This window comes from Rhipicephalus sanguineus, chromosome 11, assembly GCF_013339695.2.
Source record: "Rhipicephalus sanguineus isolate Rsan-2018 chromosome 11, BIME_Rsan_1.4, whole genome shotgun sequence".
NCBI lineage: Eukaryota > Metazoa > Arthropoda > Arachnida > Ixodida > Ixodidae > Rhipicephalus > Rhipicephalus sanguineus.
In genome coordinates, this window is record NC_051186.1 from 138,481,848 (window position 1) to 138,505,261 (window position 23,414).

General features: G+C 49.5%; 1 protein-coding gene across 1 annotated transcript in view; it reads left to right on the forward strand.

The window, feature by feature from the left end:
* LOC119374751 (uncharacterized) overlaps positions 1 to 23,414 on the forward strand; it is a 281,996-nt gene that overhangs the window by 11,798 nt on the left and 246,784 nt on the right. Inside the window, exon 2 of the mRNA XM_037644939.2 lies at positions 20,498 to 20,607. Within this exon, the coding sequence (XP_037500867.1) occupies positions 20,529 to 20,607 (79 nt within the window). The 5' untranslated portion in view covers positions 20,498 to 20,528. The remainder of the gene's footprint in view (positions 1 to 20,497; positions 20,608 to 23,414) is intronic.

The following is a 23,414-nucleotide window of genomic DNA, read 5'->3' on the forward strand; positions in this document are numbered from 1 at the left end:
AGTACACACGTGTGCGCCATTCCCGTGCTAGTCTAGCTCAAACAGGTTCAGTAGCCGTGGTGCCAGTCGTACTGTGCTCTAGATTTAGAAAAATAACTTGGCGTAAAGGCTACTTGCGCGGGAAAGCACTCAATAAGATTTGCAAGGCGGACGATGACTATGTACACGGTGTCGAAGAGACGGTGCCGTGCCTTGACAGCGACCCTCTTGTTACCATTTTCTGTGTGCAAGGCAGGGGCAGCTGCATCATTTCTTTCCCAAAGATTTGGGAGTTCACATTACAATATGCACGTAGATGTTGATGAAGCAACCCGCTCTGGTAGTTCAGCATCTACACTGTCGCACTGCTAATCTCAAGGGTGTGGGTTTGATTCCTGGCTGCCACAGTCGCATTCAGATGGGGGCAAAATGCAAACTACACCTGTGCATGTTTAATTACCCCAGGTGGTTGAAACTGATACAGAGTCCTTCACTATGGCATGCCTCAAAATCGTATCTTGGTTTTGGCATGTAAAACCTCTGCATTTATTGATCAAACATATTATTTCAAGCAGACACAGGCAAGCGATAAAAGTAAAATATGTTAGGCAAATGATACAATGAGTAGAAATCCAAGACTTTTGACACTTCTCTAGTGAGGCATAAATTCTGATGTCACTTTGTCATGACAGCAAAAGCAGCACCTTACTGTATCAAGTGGCTCCAGCTAGCTAAGCTCTCAGTCGTTCGCTGCTTGATCCACCCTGTGTACCATGAATGAAGTTTAATGGAGGCATCTCAGCATGCGGTATTGTTTCAATGAAAAATTTTTACGTACGCTGAAGGGTATAACATTGCACGTTTTATTCCCGACAAAATGCCGGCTACAGATTCCGCTGTTTAGCCTTGGCTTCACTGCTGGTCATCACCACCATCAAATAAAACAGGCAGACACGCAAGAGCAGAACCTTTTCCACTCGCCTAACTGCTTGGATCCAATGCCACCTCTGTTCTTGTTCGCAGGGTTTAGAATGAAAGACGTAGGACACATCCGCCCTCATTCCTACAAAGTTGTGTTACTTGAGTACACAACAGTATCGCCAGCCTCTTCTAAGTGCGGAGCACTTTAGGGGGCCGGGCTGTCGTAGGCTGTGATCGTATGCTGTCGTTGTAGCTTGGCGTAATGCAGGCAAAGCATAGCCATCTGAGCACGCACTCGCGCCAAGGAGAAGCCTTCTTCCTCTTCCTCTTTGAGCGCGTTGATGATGGTATTAACGCAAGCAAAACCACATATAGCATAACCAATTGTAGCATATTCAGCGCACGTTCAAGATGAAGAGAAGTCTTCTTCCTCTCGTCCTTCGAGCTCCTTGGTCATGATGATATTAACGCAGGCAAAACGACATATAGCATAGCCAACTGTAGCATATTGAGCACACACTCGTGCCGAAGAGAAGGCTTCTTCCTGTTGTTCTTCGAGCTCCTTAATGATATAGCGAAGCCATGGAACATAGTAATGGGTTGCTTTCTCCAGCGCCTTCTAGTGGGTCGCCTTCTTTGGCCTCTGAAAGGATGCCGCTTGCGCAGAGAGTTCGTGCCTTGCCGTGACTGTCGCCATTACGCATTGTCATTGAGTGCCGTCTATTTAACACCTTAACAATTTGGTGGAGGTGCTGTGCTCCCATTCAATGCCCTTGGAGCTTCGATCCCGTACCCTGCCATCTACCATGCCTCAAGACGCCGCCCAGCAAACGCCTCCTCCCGCAACGACCACATGCCCCAGTGTCCCCCGTATACGCGATCCACCTATCTTCACTGGCGCTGATAGCACCGACATGGAGGACTGGCTCACAATTAACGAGCGCGTCAGCATACCCAATAAATGGGATGAAGAAGGCAAGTTGAGCAACTTGGTATTCTACCTCGCAGGAGTAGCAAGCTTGTGGTACAACAACCACGCGTCCGACTTTGCGACTTGGTCCGATTTCAAGACCGCCGTCGTCAGCGTTTCTGGCCGCCGAGCAGTTCGTAAGCTCCAAGCAGAACAGCGCTTACGCGAACGAGCTCAGCAGGCCCGTGAATCTTTCACAAGTTATATTGAAGACGTCCTCGACTTGTGTAAGAAAGCCAACGGAACCATGTCTGAGTCTGACAATATCCGGAACGTAATGAAAGGCATTGACAATGATGCCTTCACCATGCTGCTCGTCAAAAACCCTGGCACAGTGGCCAAGGTTATAATGCTGTGCCAGAGCTACGAGGAGCTCCACCGGCAGCGTTCGATGACCCGTCGCTCCCCATCACGCGACGCAGAGCTTGCTGCCTTGGCGGCAATATCTGAGCAAGCCGCGTCAAGTCATTCTTGCACGAGGAAATTGCACGCCAGTTCTCTCTCCTGACCTTTGCCCACCCGCTGCACGTTCAACAGTTGTCGACCACCCCTCTTCCTCCCCTCCTCCGAGCGATTGAGCAGGAAATTGCAGAGGTCATGCCTGAGGACCACCCGCAACCTCCGGCTCCTGCGCCCCAGAGTTACGCTCAAGTTGTCGCCAGGACGCCCCAAGTAATTCCTGCGGCTGCCCCAATGAGTTACGCCGAAGCCGCCGCTAGACCTTCGTTCTTTGAAGCGGGTGTGCCGGCTACATATGCTGACGCCATCCCTGGGCCTGATTGCAGCCCACCATGCAGTCATTTCAGCAGCCGCCCCGTCAATCGCGTCCTGCAACATGGGCGGGACCCACCCCGGCGAACCAATGGCGCACACCCGACAACCGGCCCATCTGCTTTGCTTGCGGTTACACCGATCACGTGGCACGTTATTGCCATTGCGTGCAGCCGCCTCGAGTCACGTCACCTGTCACCAGCCAGTCAAGCCATGCATTCTACGACCCAGCTCCACCTATGTTGCCGACGTCACACCCACGTTCAGCTACTCGCCGCTCTCCGTCTCCATGATGTCGCTCACTGTCACCCATGCGGCCATGTCCGGACGCACGAGAGCAGGAAAACTAGTCGTCGCAGTCCAGGAGGCAAGGGCTGCGGCAATATTGAGCTGTGAAAGCCCTCAGCGAAGTCCATCAAATGTAATAGATGTGTTTGTGGACGGTGATCGCACATCGACCCTTATCGGTATTGGAGCCGCTGTCTCCGTTATGGACACAAAACTTTGCCGCTTACTCCGAAAAGTGATGACGCCACTTTCTGGGATGTCCCTGCGCACCGCGAGCTCCCAGAGTATTCATCCTACAGCAGTATGCACTGCTCGCGTCATCATTCAAGACGTTCTATACAACACCGAGTTCATCATAATTGCGGCATGCTCTCACGATGTCATCCTGGGATGGGATTTTCTCTCCCGCCACGACGCTGTAATTCGTTGCGCACCAGCCGAAATTGAACTCTCACTGTTCTCACATTTGACGCCGGCAGACAGTCCATCAGCAGTGAGCAAGATCCTCGTCAAAGAAGATACGAAAGTGCCTCCAAACTCGTCAACGGCTGTGTTGGTCTACTGCGCCGGTCTCTCCTACACCATTGCACTCCTTTTGCCATCTGACTCCATATGCACTAGGAAAGGGTTGCTAGGAAAGACGCACAAGTTCTGGACGCACCCGATGACTCGCACTGTACCAGTTCCCGTACCATCAGTGCTGTTTCCATGTCTGATTCGTCACCTGCTGATGTATTTGGTCCCTCCATTGCTGACAACCTTACGTCGGTCCAGCGTTGCCAGCTTCTCTGCTTGTTGGATGAATTTCGTCATTCTTTCAATGTCGGGCAAACTTCCCTCGGCCGCACGTCCGCTGTTACGTATCGCATCGACACTGGCGCCCAACCACCACTGCGGCAACGTCCATATCGCGTGTCTCCTGCAGAATGTCGGGTAATTAATGAGCAAGTGGACGATTTGCTTCGACGCGATGTAATTCGGCCATCCGACAGCCCATGGGTGTCTCCTGTTCTTGTTGCGAAGAAGGACGGTTCTGTGTGGACTACCGACGGCTCAACAAGATCACCCGCAAGGATGTTTATCCATTGCTGCGAATCGACAACTCGATTGACAGCCTCCAAGGAGCAGAATTTTTTTCACCTCTCGATTTGCGCTCGGGGTACTGGTAAGTACCCATGGCTGATGACGCTCGACCAAAGACAGCCTTTGTCACGCCCGACGGCATTTACGAGTTCAATGCCGTTTGGTCTGTGTAATGCTCCCGCGACCTTCAATCGCATGATGGGCACCGTTGTGCACAACTTGAAATGGCACACCTGCCTGTGTTACCTGGACGACGTCGTCGTCTTCGCTCCAGACTTCTCCACGCATCTCCAACGTCTGCGGCACGTTTTGACACGTTTGAGCAATGCCGGCCTCCAACTGAATTAAGTGCCGATTTGCGGCACGGCAGCTGACAATCCTCGGCTACGTCGTGTCCAAGGACGGAATCCTTCCCGATTCAGTCAAGCTTCGTGTTGTGGCTCAATTTCTTAAACCTATGTCCATCAAAGAACTGCGCAGTTTCATAGGACTGTGTTCATACTTTCGACGCTTCATACGAAACTTTGCCACCATCATATCACCGCTGACGAAGCTCCTTGGAAGTAACGGACCCCTCAATTCGTGGTCATCCGAGTCTGACGACGCGTTTGCAAAGCTCCGTCATTTGTTGGCGTATGCTCCCATACTATGCCACTACGACCCTACGGCCCCAACAGAGGTACACACGGACGTCAGTGGTGTAGGCCTCGACGCTGTTCTTGTGCAGCACAAACCAGGGTTCCCCGAATGTCGTGGCATACACAAGTCATACGCTTACTAGAGCCGAGACCACTTACACCGTCACGGAAAAAGAGTGCCTGGCGATCATCTGAACCCTTACAAAGTTCCGACCTTATTTGCATGGTCGCCTATTTGATGTCGTCACCGACCATCATGCACTATACTGGCTGTCGTCGTTGAAGGATCCCTCAGGTCATCTCGCCCGCTGGGCACTTCGCCTGCAAGACTACGACATCCGCGTGCTGTACCTCAACGGACGCTAGCATGCTGATGCCGACGCCATCTCGCGCTCCCCCTTGCCTGACGACAATGCCCCCTGCTCAATATCTAACATTCTAGCAAGTCTATCACCTCGCTGATAGACTTGCTCACTGATCCGTCGGCAACACCAACCACTCGCGCGTTCCGTCGTCAAGCCCACCATTTCGTCATTCGTGACGACCTACTGCACCGACGCAATTACAACGCCGACGGCCGCCTGTGGCTACTTGTGATACCCCGTAGTCAGCGTTCTGAAATATGCGAGTCCTTCCACTCTTTTCCGGAATGCACGCACTCTAGGGTACCCAAAACTTACCACCGCATTCGACAACGATACTTCTGACGAGGGATGTACCGCCACATGCAGAAGTTCGTTCGCTCCTGCCTCGATTGCCAACGCTGAAAACCTTCAACACACGTGTGACCAGCTGGTCTACAACCATTACCTTGCCCTAACCGTTCGTTTGGGTGCATGGGCATCGATTTGTGTGGACCACTTCCTCTGACGTCGGCTGCTAACCACTAGGCCATCGTTGCTGTCAGGGCCGTAACTAAGGGAGGGTTGAGAGGGTTCTGACACCCCCCAAAATTTTTTCATGCTTTAACTTTTCAGGTGATACTAAAATACTTGCGCGCCTTCACAGCGACCACCTGTTGCCAAAGTTAGCCGTTCTACACACAAACACCCCCCGAAAAATAATCCTGGGTACGGCTCTGGTCGCTGTTGACCATCTAACGCATCGAAGTTCACACGATCGCTACTGAACAGCGCAAAGGTAAATGGATCACCTCGCTGATTGACCTGCTCAGTGATCCGTCAGCAACACCATCCACTCGTGCGTTGCGTCGTCAAGCCCACCTTTTTGCCATTCGTGACGACCTACTGCACCGACGCAATTACAACGCCGACGGCCGCCAGTGGCTACTAGTGATACCCCGCAGTCTGCATTCTGCAATATGCGAGTCCTTCCACTCTGATCCGCAATGTGCGCACTCTGGGGTTTCCAAAACTTACCGCCGCATTCGACAATGATACTTCTGGTGAGGGACGTATCGCTACTTGCAGACGATCGTTCGCTCCTGCCTCGATTGCCAACGCCGAAAACTTTCAACGCACGTGTCGCCAGCCAGTCTACAACCATTACCTTGCCCTAACCGTCCGTTTGGCCGCGTAGGCATCGATTTGTATGGACCGCTTCCTCTGACGTTGGCTGGCAACCGCTGGGCTATCGTCGCCGTTGACCATCTAACGCGATACGCCGAAACCACCGCCCTTCAGCGGCTAAAGCACGCGATGTTGCCTCCTTCCTGCTACACCGATTCAAGCCGTGTCACGGTCCACCCCAGAAACTTCTCAGCGATTGAGGCCGTGTCTTCTTGTCAGAAGTCGTCGAAGCCATTCTCAAAGAGTGCCATGCTGTTCACCGCAAAAGTACTGCTTACGACCCGCAGACAAATGGCCTAACCGAACGCTTTAACCGCACGCTCGGCGACATGCTCTCAATGTACGTCGCCGCCGATCACACAAATTGGGATGACATTCTGCCCTTCGTCACCTACGCTATAACCACGTCCCTCAGAGCACTACTGGTTTTTCACCCTTCTTCCTGTTGTACGGAAGGCACCCGTCGCACACCATCGACACGATACTTCCATACAAGCCGGATCCATCGGAGTGTGCGCCTATTTCTGACACAGCCAGGCTTGCTGAAGAGTGTCGCGAGCTTGCCAAGACCTTTATGACGCATGAACAAGAGCAGCAGAAGAGCGTTCGTGATGGCACCACCGCTTCTGCACCCACGTTCCTCCCTGGAGCGCTCGTATGGCTCTCCATCCCTACCACTGCAAGTGGGCTCTCGTCAAAACTGCTGCCGAAATACGAAGGCCCCTACCGTGTCGTCAGGCGCACATCCCCGGTCAACTACCTGATCGAACCCATCAAACCATCTTCCGACATACGCCATCGAGGACACGACATTGTCAACGTGGATCGCCTCAAGGCCTGCTATGACCCGCTCATGTGACCAGCTGTTAGGTCGCCGGGCGGCTCCCTTTTCGTACCCGGGGTAATTGTAGAGAAGCCTTGGAACATAGTAATGGGTTGCTCTCTCCAGCGCCTTCTAGTGGGTCATCTTCTTTGGCTTCTGAAAGGACGCCGCTCGCGCAGAGAGTTCGTGCCTTGCCGTGACTGTCGCTATTACGCATTATCATTAATTGCCGTCTATTAAACACCTTAACAATGATGATGATATAACACAGGCAAAACCACATATAGCAAAGCCAACTGTAGCATATTGAGTGCGCGCTCGTGCCGAAGGGAAGTCTTCTTCCTCTTGTTCTTCGAGCACAGGCAAAACCACATATAGCATAGCCAACTGTAGAGTATAGAGCGCGCACTCGTGCCGAAGAGAAATCTTCTTCCTCTTGTTCTTTGAGCATAGGCAAAACCACGTATAGCATAGCCAACTGTAGCATATTCAGCACGCGCTCGCGCCGATGAGAAGTCTTCTTCTTCTTGTTCTTCGAGCACAGGCCAAACCACACGTAGCATAGCCAACTGTAGCATATTTAGCGCGCGCTCGCGCCGATGAGAAGTCTTCTTCCTGTTGTTTTTTAGTTCTTTGATGATGATGATATTAATGCAGACAAAACCACATATAGCATAGCCAGCTGTAGCATATTGAGCGCGCACTCACGCCGAAGAGAAGTCTTCTTCCCCTTGTTCTTCGAGCTCAGGCAAAACCACATATAGCATAGCCAACTGTAGCATATCGAGCGCGCGCTCACGCCGATGAAAAGTCTTCTTCCCCTTATTCTTCGAGCACAGGCAAAACCACATATAGCATAGCCAACTGTAGCATATTTAGCGCGCGCTCGCGCCGATGAGAAGTCTTCTTCTTCTTGTTCTTCGAGCACAGGCAAAACCACACATAGCATAGCCAACTGTAGCATATTTAGCGCGCGCGCCGATGAGAAGTCTTCTTCCTGTTGTTTTTTTAGTTCTTTGATGATGATGATATTAATGCAGACAAAACCACATATAGCATAGCCAACTGTAGCATATTGAGCGCGCACTCACGCCGAAGAGAAGTCTTCTTCCCCTTGTTCTTCGAGCACAGGCAAAACCATATATAGCATAGCCAACTGTAGCATATCGAGTGCGCGCTCACGCCGATGAAAAGTCTTCTTCCCCTTATTCTTCGAGCACAGGCAAAACCACATATAGCATAGCCAACTGTAGCATATTTAGCGCGCGCTCGCGCCGATGAGAAGTCTTCTTCTTCTTGTTCTTCGAGCACAGGCAAAACCACACATAGCATAGCCAACTGTAGCATATTTAGCGCGCGCGCCGATGAGAAGTCTTCTTCCTGTTGTTTTTTGAGTTCTTTGATGGTGATGATATTAATGCAGACAAACCACATATAGCATAGCCAACTGTAGCATATTGAGCGCGCGCTCACGCCGAAGAGAAGTCTTCTTCCCCTTGTTCTTCGAGCACAGGCAAAGCCACAGATAGCATAGCCAACTGTAGCATATCGAGCGCGCGCTCACGCCGATGAAAAGTCTTCTTCCCCTTGTTTTTCTAGCTCTTTGATGATGATAATAATGCAGACAAAACCACATATAGCATAGCCAACTGTAGCATATTGAGCGCGCACTCACGCCGAAGAGAAGTCTTCTTCCCCTTGTTCTTCGAGCACAGGCAAAACCACACATAGCATAGCCAACTGTAGCATATTTAGCGCGCGCTCGCGCCGATGAGAAGTCTTCTTCCTGTTGTTTTTTGAGTTCTTTGATGATGATGATATTAATGCAGGCAAAACCACATATAGCATAGCCAGCTGTAGCATATTGAGCGCGCGCTCATGCCGAAGAGAAGTCTTCTTCCCCTTGTTCTTCGAGCACAGGCAAATCCACATATAGCATAGCCAACTGTAGCATATTGAGCGCGCACTCACGCCGAAGAGAAGTCTTCTTCCCCTTGTTCTTCGAGCACAGGCAAAACCACATATAGCATAGCCAACTGCAGCATATTGAGCGCGCACTCACGCCAAAGAGAAGTCTTCTTCCCCTTGTTCTTCGATCACAGGCAAAACCACATATAGCATAGCCAACTGTAGCATATTCAGCGCGCGCTCACGCCGATGAAAAGTCTTCTTCCTCTTGTTTTTCTAGCTCTTTGATGATGATGATATTAATGCAGGCAAAACCACATATAGCATAGCCAACTGTAGCATATTGAGCGCGCACTCACGCCAAAGAGAAGTCTTCTTCCCCTTGTTCTTCGATCACAGGCAAAACCACATATAGCATAGCCAACTGTAGCATATTGAGCGCGCGCTCACGCCGATGAAAAGTCTTCTTCCTCTTGTTTTTCTAGCTCTTTGATGATGATGATAATAATGCAGACAAAACCACATAGAGCATAGCCAACTGTAGCATATTGAGCGCGCACTCACGCCGAAGAGAAGTCTTCTTCCCCTTGTTCTTCGAGCACAGGCAAAACCACATATAGCATAGCCAACTGTAGCATATTGAGCGCGCGCTCACGCCGATGAAAAGTCTTCTTCCTCTTGTTTTTCTAGCTCTTTGATGATGATGATAATAATGCAGACAAAACCACATATGGCATAGCCAACTGTAGCATATTTAGCGCGCAATCGCGCCAAAGGGAAGTGTTCTTCCGATTGTTCTTCGAGCACAGGGAAAACCTCATATAGCATAGCCAACTGTAGCATACTGAGTGTGCACTCGTGAGGAAGAGAAGTCTTCTTCCCCTTGTTCTTCGAGCACAGGCAAAACCACATATAGCATAGCCAACTGTAGCATATTGAGCGCGCACTCACGCCAAAGAGAAGTCTTCTTCCCCTTGTTCTTCGAGCACAGGCAAAACCACACATAGCATAGCCAACTGTAGCATATTTAGCGCGCGCTCGCGCTGATGAGAAGTCTTCTTCCTGTTGTTTTTTTAGTTCTTTGATGATGATGATATTAATGCAGGCAAAACCACGTATACCATAGCCAACTGCAGCATATTGAGCGCGCGCTCACGCCGAAGAGAAGTCTTCTTCCCCTTGTTCTTCGAGCACAGGCAAAACCACATATAGCATAGCCAACTGCAGCATATTGAGCGCGCCTCACGCCGAAGAGAAGTCTTCTTCCCCTTGTTCTTCGAGCACAGGCAAAACCACACATAGCATAGCCAACTGTAGCATATTTAGCGCGCGCTCGCGCCGATGAGAAGTCTTCTTCCTGTTGTTTTTTGAGTTCTTTGATGATGATGATATTGCTACGTAGCTAACCCATCAAGAGCCAGATATTCTGCATACAGAAGATGACAAAGAGGACTGGCCTGTCGGTCTGCTGTGGGTGCTGTCCTCCATCTTGACCGATGCTGTGCACATCAGTGCAAATACACTTGTAAATAGTCACGCCTCGTGTCATTTTACGTAACATCTTTGTGGTGGAGGCGCTGGTTGTTCCCTGTACTCATCACGAAGCTCCGCAACGGCCGTATCATCGCGGGTCCGACCATGTCACAAGTTGACGGAACATCGTCGTCACCGCCTGCCCCTCCCGTGGCTTCCACCTACGTAGTCCTACCTCCTGCTCGTGATCCTGGCGTATTCTCCGGACAGGATGGCGTTGACATTGACAAATGGATCAACCTGTATGAACGCATCAGCGCCAGCTATAGGTGGGACCCGACCCTTATGCTCGCCAACGTACTTTTCTACCTTGATGGCCCACCGCGGGTGTGGTTCGAGACGCACGAATCTGACATTACGGGCTGGGAATCCTTCAAAGAGAAGATCCGCGACCTTTTTGGCAACACCACTGGACGGCAGATGGCTGCGCGGAATCAACTGGCAACTCGAACACAGACCTCTACGGAATCGTACGTCGTGTACATTCACGACGTCATCGCCCTTTGTCGCCACGTTGATGAGCACATGCCTGAGTCAGAGAAGGTATCGCATGTGCTGAAAGGTATCGCAGACGATGCCTTCAACCTGCTTGTTTATACCAACGTTGCCACCGTCGAATCAATCATCAAAGAGTGCCGACGGTTTGAACAAGCCAAGAGCCGCCGTATAACTCAGCGATTTACGCGGCTTCCCAACACGGCCGCAACCTCATCTTGTGAAGCCGCTCCCCAGCCGCCCACCTATGACAATGTCACACGCATTGTTCGTCGGGAGATTCAAGCTGCCTGTCCTGCTCCCATTCAACCACCTGTTTTTACGGCACACACCACTGACCCTTCACAGCCATCGGTGGCCCTCATTCAAGCTGTGGTCAGGCAGGAGTTTGCAAACCTCGGCCTTCCTTCAGCATGTCCCCTGACTCGCCCTGTAGTACCGCCTTACTCCCCAGGGAACGCTCGCCGATCCTCTCCTACAGTGCCCTTCCGCAACCCTACGGAATGGCGAACACCCGATGACCAGCCTATCTGCTTTTCCTGTCACCAGCCAGGGCACGTTTCTCGCTATTGCCGTCGCCGCTGGTCAAACCTACCACGCCAGACCTACCCTACCTACATGCGCCCTACCACTTCTACACGTTCAGCCGCTGCACCCTCCAATTTCTACTCGTCCTCTCACGTACCTCTCACCAATGACGCTACTTCGCCCGTTCGCCGCTACTCCCGCTCGCCGTCGCCGCAACGCCGCCAGTCCCGCTCTCCGCAGCCTCGACGCTTTCCCTCGCCGACCTTCTCTGGACGCTCGCAGCAGGAAAACTAGATATTGCAGCTTATGGAGGTGAAGCTGCAATACCGTCGACGCCTACAAATCCTCTACTGACGCTGCCCACACACCACAGCCTGCTTGAAGTAAAAGTCGACAATGTTTCTGTGACCGCCCTCGTTGACACAGGCGCGCACCTGTCTATTATGAGCGCCCCTCTACGCCGCCGTTTGCAGAAGATTATGACGCCGTCCACGACACAGGCAATACTTGTTGCCGATGGCGGTACTGTAGAAGTAATCGGAATGTGCACTGCTCGTGTCAGCATTGCCGGTCGTCACACCGTCGTCCTTTTCGCCGTTCTAGCTCGTTGCCCTCATGACCTCATACTTGGCCTTGATTTCCTTTCGGCACACTCGGCCTTAATTGACTGTTCTTCTGGTACACTCAGCCTCGATCTTCCTCTTCTCGCCGATAACTGTGAAAAGCCCGTCAGCCGCTTGAGCCCAACCACTTTTGTTCGCCTGCCACCTCGAGCAGTGACGTACGTCTGTTTGTCATCGACCCCTCCAGTTCCCGACGGCGACTACATCGTTACACCTATAACAGACGCACGGCTTACGCGCAATATTACTGTGCCGCATACCATCGCCACCATAGTGGATAACTCCGTCTTCCTTCCGCTCCTCAATTTCGGCCTCATCCCCCAAGTGTTGCCCTACCAGATGTCACTCGCCCAACTCACAGCTATAACCGACGATGACATCAACGTTGTCGCCGTAACTGCTCCGGACCAAGCTGAAGTCTCACGGTTGCCCGGTTCTGACGCCGCCATTTTTCGAAACATGATTGGATCAGACCTTTCTCCTGATCAGGCCGACGCTCTCTCCCAGGTCTTAGCCTCGTATAGTGACATTTTCGACATCCATGATCATCCCTTGGGCCAGACTAAGATTGTCACTCACTGAATTAACACCGGTGACTCTGCACCCATCCACCGTAGGCCTTACCGCGTGTCTGCATCAGAGCGAGCAGTGATTCAAAAAGAAGTGGCCAAAATGCTAGCGAAAGATATCATCGAGCCATCGTCTAGCCCTTGGGCCTCCCCCGTGGTATTAGTAAAGAAGAAAGACGGCTCCTGGCGTTTCTGCATTGATTATCGGCACCTCAACAAAATTACCAAGAAAGACGTGTATCCTCTTCCACGTATCGACGACGCACTCTGCTGTCTCCATGGCGCCACCTTCTTTTCATCTCTCGACCTCCGATCTGGCTACTGGCAAATTGCTGTAGACGACATGGATCGTGAGAAGACCGCATTCGTTACCCCTGACGGCCTTTACCAATTCAAGGTCATGCCCTTTGGTCTTTGCAACGCTCCAGCAACCTTCGAGAGAATGATGGACACGCTGCTTCAAGGATTTAAATGGTCGACGTGCTTGTGTTACCTGGACGACGTGGTCATCTTCTCACCCACCTTCGCAACACACCTTGAACGCCTTTCGACCATTCTATCAATATTCCGACAAGCTGGCCTCCAGCTCAATTCCTCGAAGTGCCACTTCGGTCTTCGTCAAATTACTGTGTTGGGCCACCTCGTTGACGCTTCCGGTGTACGACCAGACCCGGCCAAAGTCCGCGCTGTAACGAACTTCCCCGTTCCTCACTCTGTCCATGATGTTCACAGTTTTGTGGGCCTGTGCTCGTACTTTCGCCGTTTCGTGAAAAACTTCGCGGCACTCGCACGCCCACTCACTGACCTTCTCAAACAAGACGTCCCGTTTTGTTGGGGTCCTCTCGAAGCTGACGCCTTTTCTCAGCTAATCACCGCTCTAACGACACCACCCATTCTTGCACATTTTGACCCCGATGCTCCTACAGAAGTGCGCACAGACGCTAGCGGTCACGGCATCGGCGCAGTATTGGCCCAAACGCAGCGGGGCACTGATCGTGTTATTGCGTACGCAAGTCGGCTCCTCTCGAAGTCTGAACGCAACTACTCTATAACAGAACGAGAATGCCTTGCCCTTGTCTGGGCGGTTTCAAAATTCCGCCCTTACTTGTATGGCCGCCCATTCCGTGTCGTGACAGATCATCACGCGCTCTGTTGGCTTTCTTCACTGAAGGACCCTACTGGACGACTTGGTCGGTGGGCGCTGCGTCTTCAGGAGTACTCCTACTCAGTTGCCTACAAGTCTGGACGTCTCCATCTGGACGCCGATTGCTTGTCCCATTACCCTGTTGAACAGCCAGACGGATCAGTCATCGAGCCTAGCGCCAGCGTCATGTCCATGTCTCAGTTTCTTCAGATTGGTGACGAACAACGTCGCGATGCTTCCTTGCGATCACTCATTGGCCATCTCGAATCTGCCCCTAACGACGCGTCACTCCGCATGTTCGTCCTCTTGAATGGCACGCTGTACCGTCGTAGCGTTCTGCCCGATGGCCCTGAGTTACTTCTCGTCGTGCCTAAACATCTGCGTTCAACGGTCCTGCATGAGCTTCACGACGAGCCCACTGCCGGCCACCTGGGCATATCTTGCACGTACGACCGTGTCCGGCGCCGCTTCTTTTGACGCGGTCTCGCCCGGTCCGTTCGACGTTACGTGGCCTCCTGCGATAAATGCCAACGTCGGAAGCGACCTGCCGCACCCCCTGCTGGACTCCTCCACCCGATCTCCATCCCTACCGAACCTTTCTTCCGTGTTGGTGTAGACCTTCTCGGCCCTTTTCCTGAGTCCAACTCTGGCAACAAGTGGGTCGCCGTTGCTATAGACCATGCAACCAGGTACGCCATCACTCGAGCGCTCCCCACCAGTACTGCTACTGACGTTGCCGACTGTTTGCTCCACGACGTCATTCTACACCATGGCGCTCCTCGTACACTGCTCACCGATCGTGGCCGCGCATTTTTGTCACGAGTAATTGACGATCTTTTACGCTCATCCTCAACGCAGCACAAGTTGACTACTTCCTACCATCCCCAAACAAATGGCCTCATCGAGCGCCTAAATCGCACTCTCACGGACATGCTCTCCATGTATGTCTCATCTGACCACCATGACTGGGACCTGGCGCTACCTCACGTGACCTTCGCTTACAATTCATCGCGTCATGATACCGCCGGTTACTCACCTTTTTATATGCTCTATGGCCGTGATCCGACGTTACCACTGGACACCCTACTTCCGGATACTACATCTCCGCCGAGCGAATACGCACGGGATGCTATCGCTCGTGCAGATTACGCGCGTCAGATCGCCCGCTCTAGGCTGTCGGCTTCACAAGCAACCCAGAAGACCCTCTACGACAGCAGGCATGTCGACGTTCATTTCTCGCCTGGTTCCCTCGTTCTCCTGTGGTGCCCAATTCGTCGTGTTGGCCTGTTCGAGAAGTTGTTATCCCGCTACATGGGTCCATACCGTATCGTCCGCCAGGTAACGGACGTCGCCTACGAGATCGTTCCCGTCTCGGAGACTAACCCGCCTGCAAACACGCCCAGTGACGTAGTGCACGTCAGTCGGCTCAAACAATACCGCCCTCCTTCTGAAGAACATGTTTAAAGTGCACCGAGACGGCGCTTTTACCGCCGGGGGTTATGCTACGTAGCTAACCCATCAAGAGCCAGATATTCTGCATACAGAAGACGACAGAGAGGACTGGCCTGTCGGTCTGCTGTGGGTGCTGTCCTCCATCTTGACCGATGCTGTGCACATCAGTGCAAATACACTTGTAAATAGTCACGCCTCGTGTCATTTTACGTAACAATATTAATGCAGGCAAAACCACATATAGCATAGCCAACTGTAGCATATTGAGCACGCGCTCACGCCGAAGAGAAGTCTTCTTCCCCTTGTTCTTCGAGCACAGGCAAAACCACATATAGCATAGCCAACTGCAGCATATTGAGCGCGCACTCACGCCAAAGAGAAGTCTTCTTCCCCTTGTTCTTCGATCACAGGCAAAACCACATATAGCATAGCCAACTGTAGCATATTCAGCGCGCGCTCACGCCGATGAAAAGTCTTCTTCCTCTTGTTTTTCTAGCTTTTTGATGATGATGATATTAATGCAGGCAAAACCACATATAGCATAGCCAACTGTAGCATATTGAGCGCATACTCACGCCAAAGAGAAGTCTTCTTCCCCTTGTTCTTCGAGCACAGGCAAAACCACATATAGCATAGCCAACTGTAGCATATTGAGCGCGCGCTCACGCCAATGAAAAGTCTTCTTCCTCTTGTTTTTCTCGCTCTTGATGATGATAATAATGTAGACAAAACCACATATAGCATAGCCAACTGTAGCATATTCAGCGCGCACTCACGCCGAAGAGAAGTCTTCTTCCCCTTGTTCTTCGAGCACAGTCAAAACCACATATAGCATAGCCAACTGTAGCATATTGAGCGCGCGCTCACGCCGAAGAGAAGTCTTCTTCCCCTTGTTCTTCGAGCACAGGCAAAACCACATATAGCATAGCCAACTGTAGCATATTGAGCGCGCGCTCACGCCAATGAAAAGTCTTCTTCCTCTTGTTTTTCTACCTCTTGATGATGATAATAATGCAGACAAAACCACATATAGCATAGCCAACTGTAGCATATTGAGCGCGCACTCACGCCGAAGAGAAGTCTTCTTCCCCTTGTTCTTCGAGCACAGTCAAAACCACATATAGCATAGCCAACTGTAGCATATTGAGCGCGCGCTCACGCCAATGAAAAGTCTTCTTCCTCTTGTTTTTCTAGCTCTTGATGATGATAATAATGCAGACAAAACCACATATAGCATAGCCAACTGTAGCATATTGAGCGCGCGCTCACGCCGAAGAGAAGTCTTCTTCCCCTTGTTCTTCGAGCACAGTCAAAACCACATATAGCATAGCCAACTGTAGCATATTGAGCGCGCGCTCACGCCAAAGAGAAGTCTTCTTCCCCTTGTTCTTCGAGCACAGGCAAAACCACATATAGCATAGCCAACTGTAGGATATTGAGCGCGCGCTCACGCCAATGAAAAGTCTTCTTCCTCTTGTTTTTCTAGCTCTTGATGATGATAATAATGCAGACAAAACCACATATAGCATAGCCAACTGTAGCATATTGAGCGCGCGCTCACGCCGAAGAGAAGTCTTCTTCCCCTTGTTCTTCGAGCACAGTCAAAACCACATATAGCATAGCCAACTGTAGCATATTGAGCGCGCGCTCACGCCAAAGAGAAGTCTTCTTCCCCTTGTTCTTCGAGCACAGGCAAAACCACATATAGCATAGCCAACTGTAGCATATTGAGCGCGCGCTCACGCCAATGAAAAGTCTTCTTCCTCTTGTTTTTCTAGCTCTTGATGATGATAATAATGCAGACAAAACCACATATAGCATAGCCAACTGTAGCATATTCAGCGCGCACTCACGCCGAAGAGAAGTCTTCTTCCCCTTGTTCTTCGAGCACAGTCAAAACCACATATAGCATAGCCAACTGTAGCATATTCAGCGCGCACTCACGCCGAAGAGAAGTCTTCTTCCCCTTGTTCTTCGAGCACAGGCAAAACCACATATAGCATAGCCAACTGTAGCATATTGAGCGCGCGTTCACGCCGAAGAGAAGTCTTCTTCCCCTTGTTCTTCGAGCACAGTCAAAACCACATATAGCATAGCCAACTGTAGCATATTGAGCACGCGCTCACGCCGAAGAGAAGTCTTCTTCCCCTTGTTCTTCGATCACAGGCAAAACCACATATAGCATAGCCAACTGTAGCATATTCAGCGCGCGCTCACGCCGATGAAAAGTCTTCTTCCTCTTGTTTTTCTAGCTCTTTGATGATGATGATATTAATGCAGGCAAAACCACATATAGCATAGCCAACTGTAGCATATTGAGCGCGTACTCACGCCAAAGAGAAGTCTTCTTCCCCTTGTTCTTCGAGCCGAGGCAAAACCACATATAGCATAGCCAACTGTAGCATATTGAGCGCGCGCTCACGCCAATGAAAAGTCTTCTTCCTCTTGTTTTTCTCGCTCTTGATGATGATAATAATGTAGACAAAACCACATATAGCATAGCCAACTGTAGCATATTGAGCGCGCACTCACGCCGAAGAGAAGTCTTCTTCCCCTTGTTCTTCGAGCACAGGCAAAACCACATATAGCATAGCCAACTGTAGCATATTGAGTGCGCGCTCACGCCGATGAAAAGTCTTCTTCCTCTTGTTTTTCTAGCTCTTTGATGATGATGATAATAATGCAGACAAAACCACATATAGCATAGCCAACTGTAGCATATTTAGCGCGCAATCGCGACAAAGAGAAGTGTTCTTCCGATTGTTCTTTGAGCACAGGGAAAACCTCATATAGCATAGCCAACTGTAGCATACTGAGTGTGCACTCGTGAGGAAGAGAAGTCTTCTTCCTTCTTGTTCTTTGAGTATAGGCAAAACCACGTCTGCATTGTGAAAACTCCAGCACGGGTTCCCTATAGTCCTTTACAACTCTAGAGACAGCAGCATTTCCTCCTCAAAAGTAGTGGAATATGAGCCTGCACCAATGGACTGACATCATGAGCTGTACTGCTGGGGACTCCGGTGCCCTGCTCATGTTTTGGTCATCTGAGTCTTCCTAAAGGACCAGTAAATAGGCTCCAACATTTTTTTACGCTTATCAAACAAGCTCGCTAATTCACACAGAAGGCCGCGGTGATCACATTTTGAGAATATCACTGCACTGCACAGACGCTCCACATCAAAAAACAACTCTTATGGCCCTCTCCAGTGCCTGTCCAGTCCTCTTTGCTCGCGAAGTGATGTAATCATGCCCTTGAGCAACGTTACGTAGCACTGACATCATCGATTGGTTCTCTGCACTGTGAACCTGGGTCGTGCAGTTGTCACGTGTGTCCCGTATTTGTTTACCTCTCCAGTGCCTTTCACCATGCTGCTCTGACACGAGTGACAAGTGAAGAAAGCCTTGCGCGGTTGTTGGCTGCACGCCGATGGCGTAATCCCTCACATCATGTTATGTTGCCAATGTGGGCGTAGTTGCAACGACGGGCTGTGCCTGCCCCTCTTCGCTGTGGAGAAGAATGGCATGACTGAGCAAGAAACTGAAACCAGCCAAAATTGTTATTTTATAAACTGTGATTTCCTTATTACACCACTTATTCACAAAGTTCACACAGCAGCATACAAAGTTCACATTGTACAAGTGCGCAGTTATCTCTTCATCACAAATTTTGGACCACCACGTGGTTGTCTACTGGCCTGTTGTTTTTGATGATTTATTGCATCATTGCACATGTCCAGAGTCAGCATTGCATGTTCTGCATTGGATCATAAACCGAAGTCACTTGCCGGGTTTGTCAACATTGCAAAGTGCACATTGCATATGACATATGTGCATGTGACCTGCACTCCTACTAGAAATATGGCTCTCTCCGAAGCGAGGACACTTGGCCTACTGTTTTAAATTTTTACAGTCATTTCATACTTTGTAGGCACAGTAGTCAACAACTGATCCATGCACTGAGTTTATTTGTTTGCAGTGTCCAAACCTCTGAGGGCCAGTGGTATTCAAGGGGCTCTGCATTGCACGGCCATCAGAACTACATCAACAACATAGCAGTAGGGAGTAGGCATGTGCGAATAGTGATTTGGTCAAATAATTTCGAATAGAATTCGAATAGTATATATCACGTATTATAAAGAAAAAATGGCCATATTTGTCATGACCCAACTAACCTGCACATTATTTTTCAAAATTGAAAGAAGTGATGTGCAAATGTTGGGCTTTGGTTCAAAGGGAAGGTTGCACCTTTGAATAGTAGGAGGATTCGACTTTCGGTAGAATGCAAGTGATAGCCTGTAAAATACGTGATGTTTTTAAATTTACTATAGCATATAAGCCTATCACAACTATCATGAGCTTTTAAACTTAAAAAATGATGAATCAGTGTGAGGGTAGTATGTTCATTTAACCTTGAAGTGGGGCTTTGCAGCCGTGCGGATGTTTCCTGAATAGGTGTATTCACAGTACAGCACCCCTCCACTGCAGTGAAACCACTTTCACAGAGGGTTACATGCGGTTTATTTTTTCGTTTTGAATGCTTCAAAATTTGGAATAATTTAAATTCGTTTCAAAGCAAATTCGAATAGTGTAATATTCGTTCGAATGTTGGAATTGCTCGAATATTCACACAAGCCTGGTACTGAGTTGTAACTGGTGTAGGAGACTCAGTATTTGATGCTCACATTGAGTTCATTATTTGCTCTGGGTGCAGATCCCTCTTTTCACAGGGACCTTAAAGTCACCTTAAAGTCTGACTTTAAGGTGGCAATTGATGGTGATGATTACTGCAGAAATGCATATGATCAATAATAATAACACTAAAACCTTTAGACTGAATAAGGCATGCCTCTAATGTGTGCCTTGGTTTTTTCTTGTACTTATAAAAGGGGGCCTTATAGGGTTAAGTTGAATTAGACCGGTGAATAGAGCCCTTAGGTGGCTGTAGCAGAGGTAAAATGTTTTCACTGGAGGAGTTCACACCATGATGTGTCTTGCAACATAGTGTGGCACTGTGCTGTACTTTCTCATTTGCCTGACGACTTGTTAAGATTATTTTCATCTGGACCAGATTTATTTGAATTATCTCGATAAATTCTGATAAATTATACAAACTGTTGTGATAAATCATTTTGCTGAAGACAGTTTTTCACATTTTCTCACTAAAAACATTTTACGGAAGCAGCAAAGCATTTGTGTTAGACTGTGCTGTACTCAACGTGCCTAATTGCAGCTTCTTATTACAGACAGGCTAAGATTAGCCGACTGCCCTGAACGATGGCACGGCTGCTGAAGCGGCAGTCCCAGCCATCGGGGACTGGCACAGATGGTGGCCAGGCGGGTGACACCAAGGACTGTAAACAATGTTTGTTGCCTTTGATGAAAATTCTGCATGAAGCTGCTGGGGTTGTGATATCCTTGGCATAGAGCAAGGGTCGGCAACCTTTTGAGATGAAGGGCCGTATGGCGTGAGGCTGACACGGTGGGGGCCAGATGACAAATCGGGAGGGAGACGGCTTTGCAGGCAAAGAGAAAAGATTTGGCGAATGGACAATAATATGCAAAATGAAAATATAAATCATGTATATTTTCAGCATGCATATCACAAAGTTGCAATTTACAAACAGGTTACAAGCAAAAAAAGGAGATCTTTTTCGAGGCAACTTTTGATGCTGAAGATTCTTAGCCAACTCGCAAATATCTATGTTAAGGTTGCTCACTGACAGACGCAGAAAGTCGGGGAGGCGTTCATTGGTGGAAGCGATCTTTCTTTGTTCCTGTCCAACCCCATGTGAGATTGACACTGCCTTGTCAGCCTCCAGATAGGAGGAACAAGGGGAGGGGGGTGGTTCTGATGTCCTGCCAGTGGCCGCATAATACTCCCCCGCATGCGGCCTGCGGTCCACAGGTTGCCGACCCCTGCCATAGAGCATTATTCTAGGCATACAAGAAGGTAGTTTGACACTAAAGCCTGCACGCACAGTCTTAGGTTCAAGGAGGATGTCCCAATATGCACCAGATCACTAGCTGATTTCTGGTAGATTCTGCTAACTGGAATTTTATTTCTGGAAGATGAAGAATTTTATTTTTCTAATACGGTCGAGTTATTTTGGGACAGCCTGGGATGGAGCTTCATAGAACAGAAACAAAGGATAATATAGAATACAAGCCAGCTCAATCACTGACATTATTGAGGAGTGTACACATTAAAATTTTGTGTGATCATTTCGTTGTCTTGCATAGAAGGCTGTTTACTGGCGACAATTATAACGACCAGATGTGCTCCGGGTGGCCTTTTTGGCGTCAGGAGAAGGTTCGCAGCTGGTGGCAGCACAATGCGCCCGAGCGATGTGTCGACCTTGCATGTAACCAGAGTAGCTTTTAGAATGCACACAAAAGTCGGCAGCTTTGCACGCGTGGTGGAGGAGACCACTTGAGGTTGTAAATGGAACCAACCCCTGAACTGCTGTGGATGTCCCAGGCTGATGAAAAACATTGTTGCTGTCAGAGCTTGAAGCTGAGGTGCTGTCATCTTCGGACTCAAAGCTACGTCACTCAATTGAGGTGTGGTTGCAAGATAGTTTAGAGCAGCACATGTTTCTCGCAGCGCAGGTACCCGCCCATTTGTGCACGATGCCGCCTATATGGGAGTGACTAGCGACACTGGATGCGGCCCTCTGTCGGATTAAACAAGAGAAGCGAAACCGAAACTGCTGTAAACTGGCTGAAAAGGCCACCTCCACACGTTATACATGCGATGGACCTTTGGGAATAAGTTTTGGTAGAGTAAATCTTCCCTGACTCTTAGCAGCAGCTTTCTAGTGAAGAGCTGGCGTAAATTTCAAACAATTACCACCACTCAGCACTCTCAGATTGCGAAACTGACTTCATAATTTTATATTTGCCTCCAAGGCTTCGTTTGTTTACAGAACTTTGAACCACGCGCAGCATGCGTTTCTCCCAAGTGTGTCAGCCGTGCCCATTTTCGCAAAAACATGCACACTTTGTTTCGCACAAAGGTGTGTCAAAAATCACTATGTTGCCAAAGCAGGGAAATTCAATCTGATTCTGAAAGTGCAGTGGCTGGACTAACCACTAAGAGAAGATAGGTTCACAAGAAAATTTGGCAGATCCCACGCCTTGTGAGAATCGGTCTCATGTGAAGCAATTAACGAGTAGTTGCCTAGGCTGAATTTTTTGGCTTTGAGTCAAGTGTTACGAGGTGAATCAACGTGTTTTTGTAAGCGTAGTAGTTGCGTGCACATCGTGGCTTTACCAGGCACATCGACGACACTGTCGTTTCAAGGGTAACTTTAGTCTGACGTAACGTCAGCACTCACTTTAGAGTACAGATGTCAGTATTATCGAAACGAAATGCACTTTACGGTGCAATGATGTGAATATCATACGTAAATTTCGTTGGCGTATTCCTCCGGGGTCTAGCAACGCTTGAATATAGCTTGCTGGGTCATAGGAATGTATGTAAATGTAATGTTTATTAGGCTTCTATGAAAGCGTAGCCAACACTGGAACCACAATTGACATTAACCCGGCATGACGCCTGCCTCATACGAGTCCATATGTAATGTTTATTGCTTTGTTCTAAAATTAGATAGCCAGCACTGCACTCACAATTGCCGTTTCACCGACATTACGCCTGCATAGGGTCTTTTTCCACAGCAGCTTCAAGACGTGACAAGGCTCTGTGGTAGATACTTGACTGCCACAAAGAATGCTTGGGTTCGATTTCTGCTGGTATCCCGATTTTCATTCTTTGCAGTCGTTGGGTCAACGACGCTCTCGCATTTAAATTATCAATGTCTCTTCTCGCCGTTCCTGGGAAGATATAAACTGTCAATCACCTGTGGCGCATACTCGCTTACCTTAGCCCGTGGTATACAGGTATGTGCCACACGTGTCCGGAGGAAAGAGTTTGGCGACATACGCGACAGGATTTTCATGTTATTCATGTTGTGACCGGTCGGTCGGTCGGTCGGTCGGTCGGTCGGTCGGTCGGTCGGTCGGTCGGTCGGTCGGTCGGTCGGTCGGTAAACAATTCGGAATGAAATCTTTGGAAAACTAGCAATAGATACATGGAACAATATCGCATTTTTTTAGCTTCATGTCCACAGAAAAGCACGTGAACGGTGGGAATGTGTTGAC